The sequence below is a fragment of the Macrobrachium rosenbergii genome, chromosome 40 (genome assembly GCF_040412425.1).
Source record: "Macrobrachium rosenbergii isolate ZJJX-2024 chromosome 40, ASM4041242v1, whole genome shotgun sequence".
Lineage (NCBI taxonomy): Eukaryota > Metazoa > Arthropoda > Malacostraca > Decapoda > Palaemonidae > Macrobrachium > Macrobrachium rosenbergii.
Window position 1 is genome coordinate 28054518 of NC_089780.1, and position 27126 is coordinate 28081643.

The following is a 27126-nucleotide window of genomic DNA, read 5'->3' on the forward strand; positions in this document are numbered from 1 at the left end:
GAGCATTACTCTCTGTTGGTCAATGCAGAATGATCCCTTGCCCAAATCCCACGCCTTTTTGTCAGGGAAGTGGGAGGGTTTTGATGACTCAACAGTGACTATCAAAAATAGGTTTTTCCTGCGTCAAAACCTGTTTTTTGATAGTGTAGTTGCTTGTTTCGCCCTCAAGGAGCTTTACAAAGAAATTGTAAAGGCTTAAGCTCTCAATTTTTAATCCCAACACCCCAGAGGAAAAAACATTTCTGATCTGAGGTCAAGCCAAAAATTTCAAGTCCCATTCTTTATTCCAAATACCCTCCAGGTTTTGGTACCAAGGAACAAGAAACTATACACGAACTTGGGTTTGGTTGCAGTGCTGTCACCCTTCTCCCAGCGATAGTTAGCATACTCACTGTCAATAAGACCCCTGGTTTTCTGCTGTAGCACCTAGGGGTTAGGACTAACCATGCCACCTACTGATACACAGTGTAGTCGAATTTGTTCGAGCATGTGGCAATAATTCAATTGATGACCACCCTGTACATTCAGAGACTTCTTCGGAAGAGACATTTCTGAAGAAGGCCAACGACATACTTACTTTCCTAATATCATGTGACCTAGGTAAGGAGTGTGGAGTTGTCTTTTTTAATGATAAACTACAATCATTCTCAGCCCTTGTAGGGAGAGTGGTTAGTTTGTGCTAGGGTGTAGGAAAATAGGACCCTCTGGGATGTTTGCTGTGACTTCTAGGTAAACCTTAAGCGCTTGAACTGGGCATAATGTCTTGTCTGCTGAATTGAGTTTTCTTATAAGTATAGATTTCCCTTTTAATGGATCCTCATTCTTGGCCAGGAATGATGGGCCAGGGGACAATAATAATTGATGGTCAGCTGTTTGCATGATGCATCATCCCCATCTAAGACAGCCCAGTTCACTATTACAAGCTGCTGATGCTAATGCAATCAAGATTGCCTTTTGTAGCATGTGTGTTTTGGTTGTACAGGCAGTCCCTGGTTAACGGCGGGTTTGGTTAATGGCGATCCGGTTTTACGGCGCTTGTCTAGCGACGAAAATCAGTAATTTTCGGCACCAAAAATTGCCAATTTCCTCTTATCAGCGCCGATAACTGGGTATTGGTGCTGATACATACCTAACAGATAAGCGCCAATAACTGAAAATCAGAGCTTTTCAGAGCCGATAAGCCTTGAAAATAGCAGATTTTCGGTTATGATCACACCCTCAAAACAGAACCCCCGCCGATAACGGGACTGCCTGTATTGGGTCTGCTGAATTGAGGAGTTGATAGAAGTCTAAGCACCTTGTTCAGGGACCAAGTACTGTAACTGGATGCCTTTCGGGAGTGGGCCTTTGTAGAGCAAAAGACTGCAGAAGGGAAGTGACAACTTCTGTCCTGAAGTCAATTCCAAATCCATAAAGCAAGGTTCCGTTAATGCAGCCTTGTATGCCATGACTGTTGTAACTGCAAGGCATTTGTCTTCAAAAGGGTATATACAAAAAATAAAAAGTGTTTCTATAGAAATCTCAACTGGGCTCAGTATGGATATAATCTAACCATATCTTCCATTAGAACTGGTATTGCTGGATAGATGATGTCCGTAATTTTTGCACTAGGTACCTAGCAATGTTGGGTGAGTAATTTTCACGATAGATATTCAAAAAATCCATACGTGAAGGTCTCGGCTCAGAGAGGAGGATGCGTTAATGACTTTCCCTCCTACTGTCTGGGATAGAACAGTGGACGGTAGTGGAATTGATCTTTTCGTCCATTGTTGAAATATTGAGAACCCATGCCTGTTTGGCCAATTTAGGGCTATTAAGTAAGCTGTTCCTTTGAAGGTTAGAATCTGCTCAAAACCTTCAAAATATGGGGCAATGGAGGAAAAAGATATCGTCCTCCTCTTGTTCCAGTCTTTAGAAAGGCATCTCTTGCTGTTGCTTGACTCTCCAGGTTCGGAGACACATATACAGTATTAGGAGTTTGTGATTCTCATATGTGTCGAATAGGTCCACTTCCAGTTGTGGAAGCATGTTGGCTATTGTTTGAAAAGAATGGTTGTCCAACATCCACTCTGTTGAGGCTGTCATTTTCCTTGATAGAGAGTCTGCTATTACAATGAGAACCCCCATGAGGTGAACTGCAGACATGTGCCACTTCCTTGTTTGCGCCACCCGAAGGATGGATAGCATGACCATATTGAGAGGAGGTGAACGTGATTCCGACCTCTTGATGCAGGACATTGTAGTCATGTTGTCTCTCTCTTCTGGAGGTTGAGTTTTTTGAGAGACAAAAAGATAGCCATCAACTCCAGGAAATTGACATAAGAATTCCTCAGAGTAGCTGATCACCTCCCTGCCACCTGACGATCTTCCCACTCCGTCAACGAAGCACCTGTGTGTATCGTCACTTGTACAGACGGAGGAGTCAGTAAGACCTATTTCGCCAGAGATTCCTTCCGGATCCAAGGCCAAAGTATCTCCCCAACTTTTTTAGTCTTCTGATGAGGTTGGTCTCGCATCTTTTTTCTTGCATGCGATAGCCAGAATTTGTTCACATTTTTAGTTGCAATCTAAGTATAGGGTCTATAACTGATGCGAACTGCAGCAGGCCCATCATACGTTCTAATTGCCATCTGGAAACTCTGAGCTGTGCAAGGAACCTTTTGAGGACTTGCCTTATTCTGTTTTGAGTATGATGGGGAGAGACAACAGGCTGTGAAGAGTATCCCAATACAGTCCCAGCCACTGAAAGAGTCTGCTGGGCGTGAGGCAGGATTTTTTTCAAATTTATTATAAAACCTTTTGACTGTAGTCTGTTGACCATTGCTCTTAGGTTTTTCAAGCACTCTTTTCTTATGGGCCTCCAGATCAACCAGTTGTCTAGGTAGTCTATTACTGTAGTTGTATTCCTTTTTGTTTGAGTTCTCGAACTAATACCATTGCTAATTTTGTAAAATATTCTTTAGGCAATGTTTAGCCCAAAGGGCATGACTTTGCACACATCATTCCCTATCCGGAACCTTAGGAAGGGGCAGAGGGGAACGGTGATAGGGATGTGCCAGTATGCATCTTTCAGATCTAGAAACTGTCCAAATTCCTTTTGAAACGATTCAACGTTCTTGGGCAATGGTAGTTATCCGAAACTTTTGGCCAACAATGTGCTTGTTCAATGTTGATTGGTTGAGGATCACTCTTCTTTCAGAGGAATCCTTTTAGAAGACACTGAAGAGATGTACTTGGTGGCGAATGTGCGCATGTCTCTCTATGGGCCCCATTAACAGGGCCTTTCTGCACATATAAATAATGCTGTCCCCACTGGGAAAAACTTCCATTGTCTGTGATGCCGTCAAAACTGACTCCCAACCATACAATTCCTATTGGCATCTGCCTCTTCCTCTGCCTTCCCCTTTGGTAGACATTCCAGGTGTTGTTTTTCCTTTTTCCCCCTTATAAGATGGTTTTTGAACTTTGTGAAAAAGGATGTCCTTGCTGCTGTTGTAGTTGTTGTTGTCCCTTTGTAGGGAATTGTCCCTTCTGACCACCTACCTGTTTTTTGAGGAAAATTTTTGGGGGTGACTGAAGCCTTATATGATTTTTGATCAAAGCAAGCCTTTTTTGGGGTTGGGTAAAGGGAAATTTTGGATTCGTTTCCTGAATTCCTTTCCCCAGAAGAGCGTACACTACAATTCTGTTGGCGGGCATTCTCGTTGAGTTGAGCCACATCAGACTCCTCCAACAGGTCCTTACTGAAGGGATCAGAATGTAATAATGTAGTGACATTGGAGAGTGATTTGATGGAGCCCTCCAATGCTTCCATTCGCACTTTTATGCTCCTTTCTAGGAAGTCAGAGAGTGCTTACCATCGGGTTCTCATAAGACTTTTGGCCTCAACAACAAAAATTATCCTGGAATCTTCTGGAAGCCTTTTGGTGGCAACTTCCAGCAAGGTGGTCGAGGTTATAATACTAAGGAGTCAGAGCCTAGCATAAAGTTCTGACGAGACTGTCCCTTCTGAGAGTCTTCTTATAGGGGTCCCAAACTGCTGCATAGCTATATCCAAAGAGAGCTTTTTCCTTTCAAAAGATCTGTCTTCACATGATTAATAATTTTGAAAGTGAAGGGACAGAAGGATGGGGCTACTTGGTGAGCAACTTGGGTTTTATTCAAAATAGAAGTATAGAGCCATTTTTTGTTGACCTGGTAAAGGGTGATTTCTATAGCTTTTAATGCTATAGGCAAAGGTAAGAAAACTGTTTGTTAGTGGTTTCTCCATGTCTGGTGAAGATGGTATCAGGTGCCATTCTCTATTAGGGAATGCTGTCGTTTGTAAATTCTACATGTACAACTTCAATCATAGTTTTTCTCTCCTTAATTACATACATGCCATCAGGAGAGAAAAGGCACACTGAGGCATTATCAGTATCATCAGGGGTGAGTATTGAAGCCCCTATTATGTTTTGATCTGAAGTTCTGTATTCTGAACTGACCATTTTGATGTTTCCAGTGTGAATTCTAACATTAGACCTTGTTTGGGCAGCATTTGTATCCACACTCACTTTTCAGTTACAGGATGTAGTACTTTTACATTTTGAGGTGTACATGACCGACTTACTTTCCTTTTCGGAATCAAGCTTCATGTCCCTATTGCTGTTCTGTGGCAAGGGCATCTTTGATGGTACTCAATTTCCTTATGGAACTGATCAAATGCCGCAAACTGTGTATCCCTTTTGGGGGAGCTTGCACAATCTAACTGAGCTTCAGCAACTGAACTGTAACTGCCTGTTAATCAAGGGAGAGAAGTCCTGGGTAAGTTACTATACCCCTCTGAAAATGCAGCCATTTCAGTTGGAGTTAGGTGGACCCTAGTATCCCTTTTGGGGAAAAGATCCTATTCAGCAATGATAGCTGCATGGGGAACAAAATTCCTTCTGGAAGGTTTCTCCCATGGCTAGCTAAAATTTGTCTCCCTGAGCCTTCTGGGTTCAGCAGGCCCATTTCAGTGGCAATGTCCACTTCAAATTCTTTAATATGAATGTTAATCCCATGTAAAGATTTCTCTACTTCCTCCTCGGGGTTAACCTAGGAGGTACTGGGGACCAATGTTACCGGGTTTTGGCCCAAACATAGATGTTGTTCTGAGAAAGGGTTAAATATCTGCTGCCGGAAAGACATAATCTCTCCCTTTCTCACCCCTACTGAACCCTAGGACCCATTGAGACAGCTTATAAGGAGCTGTTTCATCCTTAAAACTTGCTGCCAGGAGCATACTGTACTACAAATCTTGCCCATATCTGGTGACCAAGCAAATTTTCAAAATTTTTTCCAAGGACTATGCTCATGGAAGGTGGTATGGGCTGTACCCATCGGCAAAAAATGAACTGAGAAATTTGCTATGGAACACTTGAACTGGGGATCCTGCCTAATGGCAGCCCTGTAGTGATATAAAACAAGTTGTTCTTAGAAGCTAGTTTGTATTAATTGTTTTTAAATGAGACACTTCTGTAGTTCCTCATATAGTCTCCATATTTCAAGTTAACTTGATTACAAGTGTGTAGTTGTAATAAATTTAATTAAATATCTATGTTAACTTAAACCCTCTAAGGTTTAGGTTAGTTTTCATACCTGCATATGGCTTAATTACATATTCACTGTTAGCCCTTTTGCAATGGCTATGTGAAATTTTTAATTCTAATTGTCATGCCATTCAGACTAACTGCTATGAACTAATTTGTTTAATCCAAGCTACTATTTTATATAGCTTAGGTTAATGCTTCCAGTATAATCTACCTTAAGCTAAGAATAGAGGATTCTTAAAAGGTTCCTGCTTAACCTATTCTACGCCACTGCCTATTCTAGGCTTACTTAAATTTAAGGATATAAACTATACAGAAAGTAATCCTCTTGTATTCTGGTTGTCTGTTTTACGTGGCCAAGACTACCCTTTTATCCGATATTCGGCCATCACTGTTTTAGGCTAATAGTGAGATATTCCTTAAAAAAGGGTTCCTATTTAATCTGGTTAGGCTACTGCCTGTTCTAGGTTTATATCACCTTTAAGGATATAGGTTACATAAGACCCTACTAGTATGCTGCCTTACAGATATGCTACCGAGTCGTAAAAAAAAAACTAGGTTATTTTATTGAGCTAGGATACTGTTTATATATAATCCTAAGCTTACTTCTTTCTTAGCCTAGTATAGGGTATTGCCTAATCCAGATTATTATAGATCACTCTTAAATGTATAGGCTATATAAAACAGAAACTTACTAATATATAACTTCATAGTTAGTCTACTATATTTTGTCTAACCCAGGTTGTTGTTTATATCCAGTCCTAGGCTATTTGGTCTACTATATAAAACAGTAACTCACTAATGTGTAACCTTATAGCCAGTCTATAACTTGCTGTAACCTAGGTTACTGCCTAATCCAGATTATTTAATTCACCCTTATGGGTATGGGTTATAAAAACACAATTACCTTAGTATGTAGCCTTAAGGCTAGGTTACCATCTCATCCAGCACGGATTACTATTTTATCTAGTCCTAGGTTAGATGGTCTAGGCTAACAATTTAGTCCAAAAATGGGATGTTTTGTGAAAAGTTATCACTTAATATAAGATAATGCCTAGTCCTGGATTATTTAGATCATGCTTAAGTGCACAGGCTTATATAAAAGGAAAAAAATTATACTAATGTGTAGCCTAAAAGGCTATCGATTTATTTTGCCCAGATATTGTTATTATCTGATCCTAGGGTTGTCAGTCTAAGCTAGGCCACTTAAGGATAAGTAATCCTAGGACACAGGCTACAGACAACATCCACTATTAATCTAGTCTGAATTATTCTCACTTACTGCCTAGATTATTGTAGACATCGTTTAATCTCAAAAGATTTTCTATATTAATGATAAGTTGTGGAACATTTCTTTTAGTTAACACATTTAGTTAGAATTTAAAACAAATTTTGCTTCACGAAACTAGCAATCAACGAGCCAGGTTCCAGCTTTCACACAAAAATTATAAATTCCAAAGGTTCAAAACTATAAATCTTAACTAGAACTTAATATTAAGCGCTTATCTTTCTATTTTTTATGTTTCCATGATCCTCGATAATGAAATCAGAGGAAAAAGTTGAATTTTTTTAGAGCGCTGGTAACAATGTAAACTGTTCGCTATAGACCAACAGAGAGTAATGGCTCCTTGGTCTTTAACGGCCCAGTTGTAAACAAAGGGGCGGACACATATACGCAATAGTCACTTCTCTTTCTTGTTCTTGCAGGTTCTTTGATGTTAGAAAAACTGGGTTCAGCTTCGCTGAAGATAAAGGAGAGTGCCCTCTTATCTTTGAGTCCATTACATACTCCATCACGTGTTATAATGTTAATCATTATAACGTGTTATAATGTTAATCATTAAGAGAATTCTTTGATATTAGTTTGGTCCCCATGGAGCTCTGGTAGACCATGGAAGGTAACTCCTTGAGGATGAAACAAGTGATATGCTATCAAAAACATTTTTAATCAACATTCGGACTTACCAATACTGAAGTATACTATGCAAATATCTGGAGAGGCCCTGACTATTTTCTGGTTTGTTTTATTACAGAATTCAAAATCAGATGAAACAGATAACATCCTTGACAGCCAACAATAAAATCTACTTCACTCTACCTCAATACCCTCTCTACTAAGCATATCTGTGGATGATCTATTGACACCATAACTAATACCCAGTTCTCACAAAATCTTCAAAATATGCAAGAAAAGGTAGAGGGCCAGGATTAAAGGAGTATATTTTCCTTGTTTTATCTAAAAGCAATAGGTTTTAGACAAAAATTCCATAACCAAAGCAGATCATAAAAGCTAAAACCCTACAATTACCTCTAGTGTATGTTCAGCAAGCTGCACACAACTGCTGAATTTACAGAATTTATATAAGTGGTTTTGGGGTTAGAGTAAATTTTCCTACTACTAGTATCACCTGAGCATCTTAACATTCCCATCATATGTAAGTCTAAGAGACCTTCCTTCCCACTAGCATCTAAGTGCCTTTAACAAAATTTCATACTCAATTCTTACAAAAATATCTGTACAATTACTGTATAACCAACGACCTCTAATTCTCTCATACTTACCCTTAAGAAATGCAAGGCATGCTTCAATGGAACACCATACACTGAGGTCATGGAAGCCACATTCTCTCCAGTGAGTAAAGGAGATAAGTTATGTGGCAGAAAGTTCTCCAGTATGGTTGAAATGAGGTGAGGGGTTTGAAATAGCTTCCATGCTGCAGTTAGAGAATGTCGTGCTATACGTGTCAGTATTCCAATGATCTGTATGACTGTCTCTGGTCCTGGTTTGGTGACCCCTAGGAGGTACCTGTTTATAATAGCATAACAGACATCAATCTCTGGTGGAAATACAGACATTTGGATGAAATACCACTTTTTCTCTTAAGAAAAAAAAAAAAGAACAGCAAAATATTACATTTATTAATCAGTGAATAATTTAGCAAAATGACGAGCTCGCAATACCTTAAACGTGCCTGAGTATCCATTCTGATCAATGCTCGGATGACATCTAATTTAATAATTTCAATGTCCTTCAGTTCCTGCTCTTCTGTGTCTAGCTCTTGTCTTGCCTGCCAGTTGTAAAATGGTACAGTAAATGAATAAATAGAATGGCTACAAATTTCAACATAAGGAGTAACATGATATTAAATGGAACTTTCTTTAAAGATGATTCTACAAGATCTTTCAGTATCAGCAACAAATTTTAAGTCTATAATACAAAACTGAAAGATAAAGAGACATGCAAGACAAAAATAAAAAATTTATTATTAATAAAGGTGTATAAAACAATGGATTAACAGCATCTCATTTAAAGTCATTAAAAAAAACATCAGTCAATCAGATTTACACACATTCATATACAAGAGAACTTTTACTGACTGAAAGCTTAATTTTTACATTACTTTGTTATATTAAAGAGATCAATAAAAAACCATGACATATAACGCACAGCATGTAACAGTAATAAGATTGGGTCTTACAAATAAGATACTCATGTCAGATCTAAATTTAATTTCAAGGAGAATTATCAATCCTTAATGGGAGTTTTTCAAACCTAAAAAAAAACAAGAAATGAACTTAACACAAGTAGTCATGATTGCTGACCTAACAAATACTGTATTTACAAAATTCAAGTACAGTAAATTAAATCATACTCCATATAAGTGAGACTTCTTGGAAAAAATTTGATTACAATATACAGTGTCATCATAAAATAATTAAATAAACCCACTGAATGACAGTTTGGTGACATGGTTAATAGAATTACATAGCACGGGGATACTTAGAACTGTGTTCTTGCCATGTTTTATTGCAAGATTTTGGGTTCAAACCAATCTTACCTCATCATTGGCATGTATTTCACTTGAAACACCAGGTTCTAAACCACTAGGAACAAAAGCCTGGCTTAAAGACAAGCACTGCTCATCTGGTTCACTGGCAATGAGGTAGTAGAGTCCTCTCACTGCCTCTTTGTAAACCAATTCAGAAGTCTCATCTAAAGCAAATCGTAATATGAGAACTACACCAGCTTCAATCTGAAAAAAAAAACAGTACAGTAAGACTTAAAAAACTCCCAACATGTGGAATTTTTGTTTGGTTGAATCTTTTTTTTCATATTTGCAAAAATTATCTGTTGAACATTATCAATTTATTCACCTGAGTGAGTGAACATTATCAAAACTAGGATAACTCACAGCTAATTTAATTACTGGAGGATTAACACAAATGTCATACATTCCCTCTTTGGCATTGCGCAAAATATTAGCAAGGGTGCGCAGGCCCAAATGACGTTGTTGCAAGACTTTTGAGCGACAGAAAATGAATATCTCATCAAGGCTATACCCAGGACGACCTGAAATAAATGTAAGCCCATTTAACATCATAAACTTACATGGTCACAGAACTAACCAATTTTAATCAAAACATTATGTTTGGTCTACAATAATTATAAGAAAAATCATTACTGATAAACCTGAGTCCTCTCAACACACACAATGAGCTATTAACAAGTTGCAGTCTAATAAAATCCATATTTGTTTCTCTATGATGCTGCTTTAATCTGTGGTTATGAGCAACAGCCCCGCTTGTCCTAACTTAAACACGTTAAATCTCAATTCTTATTGCTTTCTATGAAAGAAAATAATGCTTGATTCATAGAAAACAAGCAATTACAGGGGTGATTGGTATTTTCTATACAGTAATGCTAAGAGGAGATATTATTTTATTTTTTTTTATTAACTGTGCATCCACCAGTTAATTACCAATATGCAAACAAATGTAAAAATAATACTGAAAAAAAGAATGAAAATTTCAGGCAATGAGCAAGTTTCCAAATTATGCACCAAATGATACAGAATCTTGGGCTGCTTCGTGGGTATGCCACCAAAGGTCTCCTAATAATCTAGGTACATTCTTTATTTCACCCCAAACCAACCCACCATATTTGTACATGTATCTCTTGTGGTCCCTTAACCCACCGTGTGCATGGCATCATAACTTTCACATGGTTCACTTATGACTGTTTAGTTCTGTGTCACTGTGACTTTGTTTGGTTAAGCTGACAAATGGCATTTGTGAGTGAAGTGTTTGAGGCACTCTTGCCTTTATAACTCTCAGTAAGTTCTCCATTGGAGTGGTGGGTAGAGCTGTTGGCTAGCATGCTGTTGACCCAGCGTTCGACTCTCCGACCGGCCAATGAAGAATTAGAGAAATTTATTTCTGGTGATAGAAATTAATTTCTCGTCAAAATGTGGTTCGGATTCCACAATAAGCTGTAGGTCCCGTTGCTAGGTAACGAATTGGTTCTTAGCCACAAAAAATAAATCTAATCCTTCGGGCTAGCCCTAGGAGAGTTGTTAATCAGCTCAGTGGTCTGGTTAAACTAAGATATACTTATTTTTGAATGTCTTTTGCATTAGCTAGTATGACATCTGTAAAGAAGCTGCAAGAACTGCATCTTCAGACAAAAAACTCTAGTTGATTGAAAAGTTACAATAAGGTTAGACAATAAAACAAGCCTGCCATGTATTATGCTGGTAACAGCAGACCTCCTTATCCCTTTGTTTGTAAACCTATTCATTAACTCAACTGTGCTACATTAAGTGTATTTATTGGGGGTGTGACTTTTTTCAACAATGCCTGGGGAGATTTTAATAAAGCATGAAATGAAAAAATTTTCTCTCTCGCCCTCATTAGTACTGATACTCCATGAAAAGGGGTGTACTGTATTGTGTTCCAAATTGTCTGAAAATATGGAAACATTTTTCTGGAGATTATACTATAGATTTTAATATATTTTCAGTTAAATTTTTAAGTATTGGTGCTAAAATGTACTTACAATTAAATATACTTAGATATTAGGAAAAACACAGGTTTTGACATAAGAAAAATCTGTTTTTGAAAGCTGTTGAGTTATCCTTCAGTCCACCTGGGACTCCACAAGACAGACCAAATAATGTCAAGAATTCTCTCTAAGCTGGTCTTGGCAAAAATAGTGCAACTGTTGGTAAAGTCATGGAGTATAAATAGAAGGATCTTTATCCAGCCTACATTGGCTATCCGTAAGATTACAATTCACCCTTTTTCTGCAGATATGGCAACAGAATTGGTAGTCCAAGTCTGATTTCAATGCTCACCTGGTCTATGGAAGAAGCATCCACCAAAGATTCCTATGCCTTTTCAGTAGAGGAAGTGGATGGGTTTCAGCACTCAAAGTGGCTACCAAAAATTGGGTTTTCCTATATCAAAACCTGTTTTTTGGTAGTGTAGCCACTGCCCATCCTCAAAGGAGCACATATAAAACACTGATAGGTGACAAAATAGCACAGCCCCTGAGAAAAGAATCCCAACTGCCAAGATGAGAATGGTCCATGGTAAAAGTAATGTGAGGGATATCTCCCATCTTCTGTGAAGGGTTTCTATGAGGAATTAACAACAAATAAAGAGGAATAACGAACCTGTGGGCATGTTAACCTCAGAACAATATAGTGACTTCTTCACAATGCAATATAACCCCCTGCTTCCCTGTCCCCCATTTTCTGAGAGAGAGAGAGAACTTGTAGCTAAGTTAAACTTACAACAATGAAGTGACTTGACTAACCATGTTGGGATGAGGTAACTGCTCAATCCCAACAATATCTTAGCAGTACCAAGGCATCAGAGGAGCATGTCACTTCCCTCTAGGGGACCTATGGGGCTAGGACTTACCATAGCACCTTCTGACACAGTGCAATCAAACCTCTTCAATCTAATGATAGTAATGTTTGAGGAACACTGTCCCTGATAACCCTCCTCTAAACCCAGAAACTTTTTCTAAAGAGACATATCTGAAGAAAAGCTAGGGAGGTGCCCACCTTGTGGATTTCATGCAATTAGGAAAGGAGGGAGGGAGTTCACCTTTTAATTTATGGATACTAAGATGATTCTCATCCCATGTAGGGAGAGCAGCTTGTTAGTGATAAGGTATAAACACGAGAGGACCATCTGGGATGTTAGCAATGACATCTAGGCAAGCCTGGAGTGATCAAGCTGGGCATAATGTTTCATCTGCAATGCTGATTTCCTGTAGAAGAATACAGGATTTCCTCTTCAACGGGTCCTCATCTTAGCCAGAAATGATGATCTAGGGGACAACAGCAGGTGATGAAGTGGTTTCTCCCCTATCAGATCCAGGCTCCTGAGTGCAAGACAGTCAAGAAGACTGCCTTTTAAAGCACGTGTTGTGGTCATGTTGGGAACACCGAACTACGATAACTTAAGTTGCATGACCTTATTCAAGGGCAAGTGCCACTTCCTTGCATGAGCCATCAACAGGATGGACAGCAAGGCTGCACAGAATGGATTTTAGCCTCCTGATACAAGTCACCACTGTGATAGTATTGTCTAGGACTAAAAGGATTTGGGTCCCTGCTGAAGGCTTTAATCTTCTGCAAGACATGAATATGGCAATCAGTTCCAGAAAATTGATGTGGCACCTCCTTAAAACTGATGATTATCTCCCAGCTACCTGACGATCCTCCTAATGGCCTCCCAAACGTATCAAGGAGGCACCTGTGTGGGTATGTAACTACCTGCATAGGGGAGCCAGATTGACCTGTTTGCTGTAAGCAACCTTACAGGTCCCTGGACAGAGTATCTGTTCAACCACCTACTTTCATGGGTGGAGTCAATCAAAAAGCCTTTTCCAGAAATGTGAAAGCTATCTTAGGTTTACGTCCTTGAGTCAAAGTATGATTTTCTTACGTTTCTAGCAACAACCTACCAGTGGCAGATCATTTTTTCTTCTAATAAAAAATTAAATGTCTAGAAATGACTAAGACAAACAAATAGACCATGTTAAAATTAATTATCACAAATCTTACTACCTGGCATCCAACTATGCTTGCACACTAATAACTAAGATCTGATTGTACATAGGACCACAAATGCTGTAGGAAAATCATTCATATAATAAACAAACTTTCAACTGAGAGAAGCAAAGGTATAATAAAGTTTGCTACTAAAAACACCATCCTGAATGAATCTGTTTTAACTTACATGGCTCAGATTATCATTCCTATAGATGCACAAGATATGAATGATAATTTTTTAATGGATAGCATTATGTGGCCCCATATTTTAAAATATACAAATATTGAGAATCAACATTTCCATATAGCATGATTTGTAAATCAAGAGTATTTCTAATTGCAAACAAATAAAATCTTGGCTAATATCAGTAAATTAATCATTCTGGAGATAAGAACTGGATTTTATTTATGACTGTGACATTCATCATATTTACTGTAATTCCAAAAGAGAAATACCAAGGAAGTATGATTGTGCCTTCCACTGCAAGTTTTAATGACTGCTATATTTACAGCATCAAATGCCTTAGAAAAATTTTCCATATCAAAGGTTGTTACAATATATCAATATACAGTATATACATGATTTAGTAGATGGTACTGCCTGTTCAATCATCTTAAGAGAGATGGCTCTACTCTGTAAACTGAACTATCATAGTAAAATTAATAATAAAAATATCAAGTAAAATTTTGACATCGAGAATATGATGGATATATGAACCATGATCCACAGCTGTTAGCAAACCTCAACACACTATTCATTAATTATTCTATCTGTACAAAATGGCATCCACCTAATTTTGTACAAGTGTCAAAATACTTCCACCAAAGGCAATCACCACAGATCTTTAAAGGTACAAAACCAGTAATTAATAAATGTGAAATACAGAATATGTAAAAAAAAATTATTAGAGTATATGGCATCATTCTCACAAAAGTACTCTCTGTTTGAGATTCTGTACAGCATATCCCAACAAAAGACACCTAGTTATTTCATATGATAGTTTTCACCAAACCTGATTTTCCACCAGTCAAATACCATGTCAAACTGATAAAATGTCTAGGGGTAGCTAGAAGAAAAGACCACCCTTGTGAAATACATAAATTAAGAACTTTAGCATAGAGCTTAAAGCATAATACAAATAAAATATTGTAAATGATAATAGCATGATGTGTAAGTATAAATAATAACTACTAAATGACTAAATGCATTAAAACCGATCACCTCACCATATGCATATTCAGTACTTCCATCCCTTCTCCTTTTATATGTATATACTTTTAACCAAATTTCACCTGATAAACTTTTAAAAATTTACGTGTTTTTATTACAATTATCAAAATTCATTTGGTATACTGACTCACACGGGGCTCCTATGCACTAAAATAAACTTGTGAAATGTTGTATAAAAGACTCCAAATATAGTACATGTACATCCTATAAAGGGTATCTTAAATTATACACTTGCATACCTGCTTCTTCACCATGATGATGCAATGCTTCAAGATGGGAAACATCTTTGTCATACGGCAAAATATTTCCTTCAAAGTCAAACCTGGCCACAAAACCTTCCTGGTCTTTAAGTGGTTTGGGAGCTGGCATGTCTGTTAAAGCTTTCAGTTTCTCCACTTCAACCTGTAAAAACATTCAATTCTTTACAGAAACTTCAAGACACTATTAGTATAGTGTACTTCCAGTAATGTGACATGAGATATTGTTGTCAATTATCTAAGAACTAATTTAAACAATAAAATAGGAATAAACACCTAATCATTCAGCATTCATATTTTAACATCGGGATTCCTTGAACACTTAGTAGTTCCCACAACACTTGTATCTTGTGTACTTTCTACCCGACTTCCTGTTTGCTCCAGGTATTCATAATTTTCTGGGACATCCTAATGACTATGATCATCATAACACTTATATATCTACTATTGACTGATATCTACTATTGACTGACTGCTCTTCTTCCTTTCTTCTCACATGGTCAAACCAATCATAATCTCTGGACACCATATTACTTAGCAAATTTTTCATTTATAATACAATTTTCTCACTGAACTCCACCCATGACTCAACATTTTATAGTCACACCTTTCCAGAATCTACTACATTTTCTTTGTAAGTGACCATGTCATTACTGCATTGAGAGGTATCAATAAAAGTCTTAAAAAAAACTAAAAAATTTCTTCTGTGTTGAGATTTCTTATCTACTAGTGGACCACCAACCTCTATCCACTTCAAACAGGCTAGTACTACTGTATTATTTTTTCTTACTGTCACTTATAACATGATTCTCTTCCTGCATCTCTTCACCAGCCATACATTTCAGGCATCAGAAGTCCTTTGCAACATTTGTATTTCACAATACTGTACTGGACACACTGGATTCTCTTCCCTAATTCCATTCCTGTCACTATAACCTCTGTGCTTCTACTGAATCTCAATCACCACTTCTCCATTCTATTTTCCCTTCTTTTAAACATTTCTGTGATCTCTTCCTCTTGTTCTGTAGTTACCACAAAGTCATCTGCTATCAGTTGCTCTACAGGATTTCAATTTCTGCATTCCTTTGTATTTCCAACATTGTATGACAATAATGCAGGCAACGGCCACTATGCCATCAAGTAGAATTAAACCAATGGGTCTTACAAATATGTAAAAGATGGAAAATTGTTATGGAGTAGTGAGGACTGAAAATCTATGTTAGCATAACCAAGCTCAAGGTGACCAAAAAGGAAGCAAAGGAGAGTGTATATGGAGAGTAACCAAGTGGAAGCTGTGACAGAAATGAGAAAAATAAATGAAGGAATTACAAAGATTGAAATTCTGTTAAAAAAACTGTAGTGTATATGTTGTTGTATGTGCATCGCAAAGAGACAAGAAGAAAAAGCAAGAAGTTTGGTAGACATTGTGAGACAATTTAGTATCATAATCAGCTGGTAAACTAGTACAGGTGGATCTATATAGAGGTGGAACAGACAGGAGTTGGTTTTTAAGATGTGACTGGTGGTCAAAACTTTGATGAAGTACTTAAGAAATGTATTAAATGTAACAGATGGTGTCACAGATATTCAGAATTCCATAATGTATTTGACTATGCGATTTCCAATTCCCAAGATATATAAAAAGAGCTAATAATGAAGATATGGAGGAGGACTGTTCTAATGGAGAGGCATGGAATTGGAGATAGAGGGAGAATATTTCTATTACAGTACTTTGTTGGCATACAGGAGGGCAATAGGAGGAAGAGAAGAAATAGCCTGGTTGAGGTGAAAACAGACTACAGTACTATACTGTATTACTGGTGAACTGATTTATATAGAAATTCATGTTTGAGACATAACAGAAAATCTGCTAGTTGTTTGTACGTATTTGTGATCTGAGGGTAACGAACAGATACTGCTGATTCGCCAAATGCCATACGATTGTTGGGGTTTGGCGTGGGCAATTCAAATGAGTGCCACACATCGAAGACCCTTGTTGGTTCCTTTCGATTAAAAGAGACCAATCAGCTAAGGTCTATGACCTAAGCAAGTTCAGTATGAAAAGTTAATAATCTGTAGGGGATTAGTGGTCGACAGGTTGGGGCGTGTCTCTAAGACAGTGATCGGCATGTGTCATCTCAGAGTACCTTCCGACCATAATTGCTTTATCAAGTAGCGTAATATTAGCAACAAAGCCCTGTAACTAATAAGGAAAATACATGTGTTAATTGTACCTTATGCATTTCATTTGTACTGGTGAAACCTTTATATGACCGAGAATCAGGTCACTAGTATATAATTATATCCCATTAATTCCATTAGTAAATACAGCAAATATTTATGACAAATGTATAAGACCTGAGTTCTGTATGCAACAAAAACAAGGGAATTTGCAAGGAAAAGAAAATACAGTCTAAAGGGAAGATATTACAAAATACTAAGACTCATGGCTGGAGTGGACTTCGAAAATCAAATCCCAAATGAAGATGTAGCACAGAATTGTGGTATTCGAAAAACAAAAAAGTGATATATTTTGAGAACATGTTGTAAAGGATAAAACTATAATTATCTATGAAGAATTTGTAAATAAAGAAATGGCAGGGGAAGGCTCACAAAATCAGGAAGAGAGTGTACACATGAAGACTTGAATTTGGTGAGAATATTTGCAGAAAATTCACAAGACAGAAGACAACTGAAAAATGATGATATTGATGATGTCTTGCCAAATGCCAAGAGGATTCATGTCTTTTCATCTCATAGGTATGATTCCTGAATTAATTTATGACATCTGAAGTGCAGCATCATCATTTAGCACCATGTGAATAAAAAAGCACTGACAAATAAAAAAAAAATAATAGATAAGAACATGCATATGTGTGCCCTGTGACTAACCTGGCTCATTTGAAACCATTTCTTTGCCTCAGACAAGGATATTGGTATTCCCATTTTCTCTAGTTCTGCAATTTCATCACCAGGTACTTCTTTCATCTCAACATCTTCAGAAAACTTCACAGTTTTCTTATCCTTCCCTTCACCTTGCACAGAATCATCAAGGCTCTCTTTGTTCATAAGGTCTTTACCATGATTTTCTGATGAGTCACACTCCATACCCTGGTATTCTTGTTTTCCTCCTGAACTGGAGTGGGGTGTTTGACTCTGTGATTCTTCTTTTGCTCCTTTCTTTTGGATCTTTTCTTTAGCCTTTCGTAAAGATTTTAAAAATTCTATTTGTTCAGGTGCGAGACTTGAAAGAATTTCTTTCTGATGTCTCAGTCTTTCCTCATGGCTCATGCTTGAGATTTTAGCAATATTTTCTGAATGTATTTTCTTTGCATCATCATCTTGAATAATTTGATTGCTAATAATAACACTTTCCTTTCCTGTGAAGAAAATATTTATTAATTATAAACATTTAAAATGTGTTTTGATGTAAGAAAGATATGAGGGTCAAAATATGAAAAATTTCATTCTTTATTTAATAATCAGAAACAGTGCTAAACTTGAATGAATCAATCTTATAGTTCATGAAAAGCATTCCAGTTATTGAAATAAAATATTCTTTTCCAATTTCTCCACTCATGCTCAACCAAAGAATGTCCATAATAGAGTGAGCTTATCCTAATGTGCTAACTGCTGAAAATGCTCTACAGCCCTACAATTTATGCTGAAAGACTCATCAAATAAATGTTGTATATAAACAAAAGTATGGTGAATTATATGAAAATAAATTAAAATAACAATAGATCACTAACTTCCATAAATTCTGAAGATAACAGTAGATACATTAACATTGTGAGAAGTGTTGTGTTCAACAGAAAATGCATTAAATGTAAAATTCCAAAATAAAAAATTATATTTTCATATTAAAATTACGTTTCATATATACTTACCAAGTAATTATATAGCTATAGTTTCTAACTTGTGCAGCAGCCTTATTTAAAAAACCATGGTAGCACTTCAATAGTTTAGTGTAGTTGACAAGCCCCGCCCACTAACAGGAGTACTGGAAATGACTTAGCAGAAAACCTCATTCTGTTTGTGCCCTTATGTCCATGAGAGGGGAGGAGGGTGGGCTCTGATTCTGTAATTACTTGGGAAGTATATATGAAACTTAATTTTATTATGAAAACATAATATTCATATAAGTAACTTACCAAGTAATTAAACATTGAATGGGGGTGGGATACATGGACACATTCTATTCCAAAACATTAAGGCATGGTAATGATTTTGAAATAAAAAAAACTGCTAGCATTGAAACAATGCTTGTCGTTTCCTTACATGGTAAGAGAGCTACTGCAGGTCAATACTGCCTCTGGTTGGTGCTCATCTTGAACCTGTAATGGCATGGCGGTTGAGCAGCCGTGGGTCACCTCTACTTGAGTGGGAGCTTTGCAGCGGAGGATAGACATGATCGCTGGTTGCAGTACCAATATAAAAAATAACCAGACAATACTTTTATCTACACTTAAAACACCACAACCCATCTGCTGAGACTGGTGGGTACTCCAGGTACATTGTACCGTTGGCTCCAGAAAATTCAACACCCTACTTCAAGGCAAAGAGATAATCGAAAAAAAAAGAGAGATTCCCATGCTTCCTCCCCAAATGCCATGCCAGCTACTGATAATGGCCCCAAGGTACTGCAATTTTCAAATACTGTTTCAACTTCTTTCAAATAGTGAGACACGAAGATTGGTTCGCACTTTCAGAAGGCTGACTGTAGAATGGAAGTGACGGATGTACGTGCCTGAAAACTAATACGGCAGAGACTGCCCTGAAGTCAAGAGCTTTCACTTTAAAAGTAGGCAAAATGTCCTCCTGAATCTGAGAGTGCGTCTCAGAAATTAAGTCTTTGACGAAGAAGGACAATGTGTTCTTAGCCAAAGGACGAGACAGGTTCTTGACAGAGCACCAGAAGTTAATGGATGGTCCTCTGATGTTCTCGGTCCTGCTCAGGAAATACCTTAAGGTCCTAGCAGGACAAAGAACTCTCTCTTCTTCCTCAGAGCCATGGTATCCCTTAGGGTCTTAATGGAGAAAAAACAGGGCCAGAGCTTGGAAGGGTCCTCGTTCTTGGCTAAAGACCAAGGGTAAAGTAGCAAACTGTGTCTCCTTGTGAAAACAAAAAACCTACCCTTTATTGATGGCTTGGAACTCGCAAATATGTTAGCAGTAGCCAAGGCCACAAGGAAGAGAGTCTTCTGAGTAATGTTTCCCTGAGAAGAGGAAAGAGGGGGTTCAAAAGAGGGACCTATCAGCCACTTTGACACTACGTCCAGGTTCCAGGAGACCGGATCTTCCTTTCTTTGCTCAGATGTATCAAAGGGCTTGACGCGGTCGTTAAGATCTGGGACTGACACAAGATTCAGGACCCATGTTTAAACACTGAGCTACACATTGCCCAATACCCCTTAATGGTGGAGGATGAGAGATGTCTCAGAAGAGATGTTGAGTCTGAGACAACAGCTTCGGAAAATGGCCCAAGTAACCTGGAAGATGTGGCTAGGAAATCGACGTCTGCATCTTGCAATAGCCTCTGCAGCACATCTTGAAAACTCTTACACTCTGACAAGCTTCCGAACAGTATGAAGCCTGTCAGGGCAAGAGCATACAACCCCTTGGTGTCTCTTAAAGTGAATAGACACAGTTTTAGGGGAAGGAGTCTTGGAATGTCCACCTACAACCATAGCATATCCTGGAACAATTCTTTCATGGGCCAGAACAGGGCTATGAGAGTCATCATAACGTTGTGATGAGCCCAAGACTTGACGGGTAGAAAGGCGTAGTGGTCCAAGTGGAACCAGTCTTGCAGTATGGCATTTGTTGCCCATGCTAGAGGGCCCAGGGCCTGAGAACAAAAGAGAGAAAGGTGATGGTTTCTTGAGATGGCAAACAGGTCCAATGTTGGCCTGGCCCACAGTATCGCAGATTCTGATAGACCAGGGGATCCAAGGTCCACTCAGTGGGAAGGACCTACTTTTCGACGGCTCAGCTCACCCTCCAGAATATTTAGTTTGCCCTGGAATAAACTGAGCAACTAGACTCACTTGATGTGATCTATCCACAGTAGAAGGTCTCTTGCTGTCTGGCAGAGAAAATGAGTGAGTGCCGCCTCGCTTTTGTATGTACATTAGGGCTGTGGTATTGTCTGATTGGACTACCACAGCCTTGTTGTGAACTAGGGTCGAGAAGCACTGAAGCCCTACATGAATTGCTTTCAGCTCTCTGACAATGTGAAGGTTCTGTTCTTCCGGTGACCACATCCCACAAACTTCCCGATTTCCCAAGATGACTCCCCAACCTAGAACCGAGGAGTCTGAATAGAAGTCTAGGTCTGGGCTCAGAGGATGAAGGGCTTTCCTTCCAAAAGCCTACATTCGGACCGTCACTATGCTGGTCCGACTTGATCTTCGGGTTAATGGGAAACACATAGGTGTCCGGCTGTGTTTCCCTGTCCCAGTTGGCTTTGAGGAAGAATTGCAAAACTCTTATGAGGAGTTTGCCTAACTTGATGAGTGTCTTGATGGATGACAGAGTCCAAAGTAGGCTCATCCACTGATGGGCTGAGCAAGACAAAGAGGCTAGAAACTTGTGGACCGTCTGAAGGCAGCTGGTGATTCTCTTGGCAGACAGAAAAGCCTGAAAAGCCTGAGAGTTGAGACTCGTCCCCAAATAGAGGAACTCTTGCGACAGGGCCAACTGGGACTTCTGAAGGTAGATGATAATTCCCAGTTCCTGAAGGAGATGTTCAAGTCCTTCGTGCACTCTTCCCTCAAAGGGGATTGAAGAGGCAAGTTGTCCAGATATAGACTGACGTTTATGCCTATTAAATGAAGTCATTTAGCTATAGGAGGGAGGACTCGATTGAACACTTGAGGTGCCGTAGAGAGGCTGAAGCAAAGAGCCTGAAACTGGAAGATTAAGCTGGCGCCGGGTGTTCCGAGAGGAGACAGGCATTTAGACCTTGACATGGGGCACTTGAGAGAGTGTCCTGAAAAACAAACCTTAGATACTTCCTGGAGTCCAGATGGCTGGGGAAGTGGAATCATGCATCCTGCATATCCAAGGTTATCATTTGATCGCCCTGGTGAATGGATGAATGGACTGACTGGTTCGTCTCCAGCTGAACTTTGTCTGCAAACCCTGATGACTTGCACAAACAGTTGGTAGTAGATGCCCTCTGAGTTGATGTCCTCAGCTTATTCTATGGCTCTCTTTCCAAGGGCTGAACTTGAGTAGGCCGTCAAAACGATGGAAGAAGGGACCAAAGGGGGCTCTCCATGAACAGAATGGAGTAGCCCTCCCTCAGAAATTTGACAATCCACTGTTCTGTCCCTCTGATACTCCACTTCTCCCAAAACTCAAGAAGACTGGCTCCCACTTGTGCAGGGAGGATTTCTTTGTCATTTCTTGGGTAAGGACTTGAGCCCCTCTTGATAGTTCTGGATGAGAAGCGGACATTGGAGCAGGTCCTAGACTGGACTTGGGCTTACTAAAACGAAAGGGGTGTTGCTGAAGTGGAGAGACCATCTTAGAAACAAACACGGACGAAGTCTTGGGGTGTTTGGAAGAATGCACCAGATCCTAAGTCGACTTCTATTGGAGGTCCGACTTCTAGGTTTGAGTGCCTCCTTTAGTGGAACGGGAGCATCAAAAAATCTCTTTTCTTCAAAACCCCCAAAGAGAAAAGAGCTGCAAGTTCAAGAGAGCCATCCCTGATGGTCCTGTCTGCATGAGAAAGGACTCCTAGCCAGTCCGAGACAAAGTCTCTGACTGAATCATGCAATCTTCAATCTTCTTGGCTAGTGCTCTCACCATCCAGTCCAAGAAACTGAAAGCTTCAAACAACTCAAAGAGGCAGCAGAGAAGAGTGGCCAGCATTGCCTGCATACCTCTCAATGGACAAGACGAATCTAGAAAGCACTTGAGGTGCTTCCAAGTCCGGGCTGGAGTCTTTAGAGCGGATGACAACTGGTGCACATCCAAGATGCCTTTCCAGCGGCTGTCTGTCGAAATCTGGGATATTTGTGCAACAGGTTCAACTGAGGGCAGCAACCCATGGGAAAACCACACCGGCCTCCTTTGGACTTCCAGCATGTCTTCTCCCAGGTTTAGGGGACAGGGCAGAGACCTTCGTTTAGGAGAACTGGGGAACGAGAAGCCACCTCCTGCACTTGCATAACACTTTCTTCAGTCAAGATGCCTTTCTAGTGGGTGTCTGCCGATACCTGGGAACGTGCAACAGGTTCATCTGAGGGGGCAACTACCCGTGGGCCAACCCCCCGGCCTCCATTGGACTTTTGTTATGTCTTCTGGGGAGCAGGACAAAGACCTTGGTCTAGGAGGACCGATGGGATGAGCAGTCACCTCCTCCACTCGCACAACACTATCACTTGTCACTTTGCAGGAAGTGGTGCCATCTGAGTACTTTTCCCATAAACACCTTCAGTGATGTACCTAACTTCATAACTGTATTCACCAGTAGGATAATTTTCTGTGAAACCTAGACTCTACACCGGCATTGGCATTTCGTTCGGAAGCAAGGGAGCCAGGCACGGGAGTAGGTGGATTAAAAGAAGGAGACTAGTAGCATGAGAATAATTATGAAGAGGGGAAGAAGGAATAGCAGGACTATCTTCTGACCTAGACTAGGGTAGAATACTAGGCTAAGGGAAGCTCGTTTCTAGGTTCTAGAGGCCGCTTTCCTTTTTCTATCCCTCTCTAACTTGTCTAGCTGAGATTAACGTACTTTCTACTCTTGCTAATCATTACATTCAGCACAAGTTTTCTCCCTACTACATTTCTGCCCACTACATTTACTGCAAATTGTATGAGAATCATATGAAGATTTGATTAATCTGGTTTTGCAACTTTTCGCTACAATAGCTAAACTAGGTGAACTTGAATCAGACATAATACAGTAATACCTTGATCTTAAGCAGTTCGAGTTGCATGAATTCACAGACACACAAACTTTTCATTGGAACCTATCTAATTGGCATACGCAGTTTTTTTTCACAGACACGCGACATTTGCAGAATCCTCAAGAAACCCTGTAAAGTGGTTATGTTTAATTTTTTATAGCGTAGTCGCTTGTTTTGTCTTCAAGGAGTTACCTTCCATGGTCTACCAGTGCTCCATGGTGACCAAGCTAATATCAAAGAATTCTCTTCTAGTTGGTCTTTTTGGCCCGGTGTCGTAATGATTAACATTACTATGTGATGATGGAATATATAATGGACTCAAGAGGGCACTTCCCTTATCTTCAGCAGAGCTGAACCCAGTTTTTCCAACATCAAAAGAACCTGCAGGAAAGAGAATTGACTATTGTGCATTTGCATCCGCCTTCTTTTTACAACTGGGCCGTTAAAGACCAAGGAGCCATTAACTCTCTTTGGTCTATTGCGAATGGTTCACGTCATTACCAGCGCTCCGAAAAAATTCAACTTTTTCTCTATTTCCATTATCGAGGATCATGGAAACATCAAAAAATAGCAAGATAAGTGCTTAATAGTAAGTTCCAGTTAAAAGTTTTAGTTTTAAACTTTTGGAGTTGATAATTTAGTTGTAAAAGCCGGAACCCAGCTCGTTGATTGCTACCTAGTTTCATAAAGCGAAAATTGTTTTAAATTCTAACTAAACATTTTAACTAAAAGAAATGTTCCACAACTTATCATTAATATAGAAAATCCTTTCAAATTATAAATGTCTACAATAATCTAGGCAGTAAGTAAGAATAATTTAGTCTAGATTAATAGTGGATGTTGTCCATAGCCTATGTCCTAGGATTACGTATCATTAAGTGGCCTAGCTTAGACCGAGGACCCTAGGATCAGATAGTAACAATATCTGGGCAAAGTAAATCGATAGCCTAACAATAAGGCTACATATTAGTATAAATTTTTTCCTTTTATACAAGCCTGTGCACTTAAGCATGAGCTAAATAATCCAGGACTAGCCTAGGCATTATTTTATATCAAGTTAAGTGATAACTTTTTCATGAAACATCCCATTTTTGAACTAAATTGTTAGCCTAGACCATCTAACCTAGGACTAGATGAAATAGTAATCTATGCTGGATGAGATGGTAACCTAGCCTTAAGGCTACATACTAAGGTGGGCAAATTGTGTTTTATGTAACCCATACCCTTAACTCCTTCACTACCAGGACGTACACATGTACGTCTTTTACGGGCCAGTAATAAAAGACCGCAACATATCCTTATACGTCTTTCATCCCTCCTCGAAAAGCAAAGCAGTTTTCTCAAGCTTGGACGGGTTTCAGACATAGTATTGTGTATGAGACAGGTGCTGAAGCTCCACCCACTATTCATTCTAGCCAATGAGTGTCTGATGGACGTCGTGACGTCATTTTCATATGGGGATATTAGGAGGGGTATTATCCAACAGGTTCCAGTGCGCCTAAGGCCATTATCTGAGAAGGATTATCATGTTTTTTTCTTTTGATTGCGGTCATTTTATGTTTTTTTTCGTTTCTCAGCGTCATGTCAGATGATAAGTGTTTCAGAGTCAGGGTCTGAGTACTTACAAGATCTGTCAGATCATGATTATAGTGATAGTGTGATAGTTTCTTAGAGGATGACAGTGACAACGAGTGTTTGGAAGACACTGAACCTATTGTCGATGAAGGTTGGCAGTTCATGAGTAATCCATTTTGTGACGTGCGCCCAGACCCACCCCCCGATTTCACCTAGGGTGACAATGGGATCTCTGCTTACACACCAGATTTCACCTACCCAAGTGATGCATTTTGTTATTTTTTTTGTGCTGATGTAATTGACAGATTGTGTGAATGGATGAATGCTCAGGCAGAGGAGTATTTTCGCTCAACAGGAAAGCATAAGGTGAATGGACTTCTATGGAGGCTTGTTACTCATGATGAGATGTGTTTTTTAAAGCTTGCTGATGATAATGGGGGTGAATAAAATGCCTCGTACTGCTATTACTACTACTATTATTTTACTAATACTTTACTACTTTTTTGCTACTTTATTTCTATTACTTTACTACTATTCCTACTACTTTATAACTGTTTCTATTTCTAGAATTACTTTTGCCACTAAATATTCCTCTTTTTTCCGATATCCTTATTATTATTATTTTTTTTTGCCAATATGGTAAAAAATATTCACTGATATATACACAATGTTTTCACATAAGAATATAAAGGAAAAATATGAATAACATAACATTTAGTGGGAGCAAGTGATGATTAATATACTCGTGGTCAACAGGGGTCTCATGCGGTATACAAGCATTAGTGGCAATGTGACAGGCCGGTGGTGAAGGGGTTAAGTGTGAATTAATCCAGATTAGGCAGTAGCCTAGATTAGAGTTAGTTATAGCCTGGCTTTAAGGTTACACATTAGTGAGTTACTGTTTTATATAGTAGACCAAATAGCCTATGAATGGATATCAACAACAACCTGGGTTAGACACAAAGTAGTACACTAACTATAAGGTTACATATTAGTAAGTTTTCTGTTTTATATAGCCTAGCCTATACATTTAAGAGTGATCTATAATAATCTGGATTAGGCAATAACCTATACTAGGTTAAGAAAGAACAAATAAGCCTAGGATTATATAAAAACAGTATCCTAAGCTCAATAAAATAACTTTTTTTATATGGCTTAGGTTAATACTTCTAGTATAATCTACGTTAAGCTAAGAATAGAGGATTTCTTAGAAGGTTCTCATTTAACCTGTTCTAGACTTATTTAAAACTTAAGGACATAAACTATAAAAAAATAATCCTCTTATAATCTGGTTTTCTGTTTTATGTGGCTGAGACTACCCGTTTACCTGATATTCGGCCATCGCTGTTTTAGGCTAATAGTATGATATTCCTTAAAAAGGGGTTCCTACTTAATCTGGTTAGGTTACTACCTGTTCTAACTTTATATCACCTTTAAGGATATAGGCTACATAAGATCCTACTAGTACTAATGTAGCCTTACAGACATGCTACCGAGTCGTAAAAAAAAGCAGTAGCTTGGGTTAATTAAACAAATTAGTTCATAGCAGTTAGTCTGAATAGCGTGACGATTATAATTAAAAATTTCACTTGGCCACTGCAAAAGGACTAACAGTGTATAAGTTAATAGCAAGGCAATTAGTAATTAAAAATTTCACTTGGCCATTGCAAAAGGACTAACAGTGTATAAGTAATACAGGTATGAAAACTAACCTAAACC

General features: G+C 38.7%; 1 protein-coding gene and 1 long non-coding RNA gene across 8 annotated transcripts in view; one reads left to right on the forward strand and one right to left on the reverse strand.

Moving 5' to 3' along the window:
• The window catches only part of LOC136826296 (uncharacterized), a 236496-nt gene that overhangs the window by 123647 nt on the left and 85723 nt on the right, over positions 1–27126 (forward strand). The window lies entirely within an intron of this gene.
• The window catches only part of LOC136826292 (RNA polymerase II-associated protein 1), a 62300-nt gene that overhangs the window by 2818 nt on the left and 32356 nt on the right, over positions 1–27126 (reverse strand). For all 6 annotated transcript variants that reach the window (XM_067083518.1, XM_067083514.1, XM_067083516.1 and 3 more), the window contains exons 6-11: positions 17798–18285; positions 14888–15050; positions 9764–9921; positions 9410–9604; positions 8532–8638; positions 8133–8376 (exon numbers count right to left, since the gene is read on the reverse strand). In XM_067083518.1, the coding sequence (XP_066939619.1) occupies positions 8133–8376; positions 8532–8638; positions 9410–9604; positions 9764–9921; positions 14888–15050; positions 17798–18285 (1355 nt within the window). The remainder of the gene's footprint in view (positions 1–8132; positions 8377–8531; positions 8639–9409; positions 9605–9763; positions 9922–14887; positions 15051–17797; positions 18286–27126) is intronic.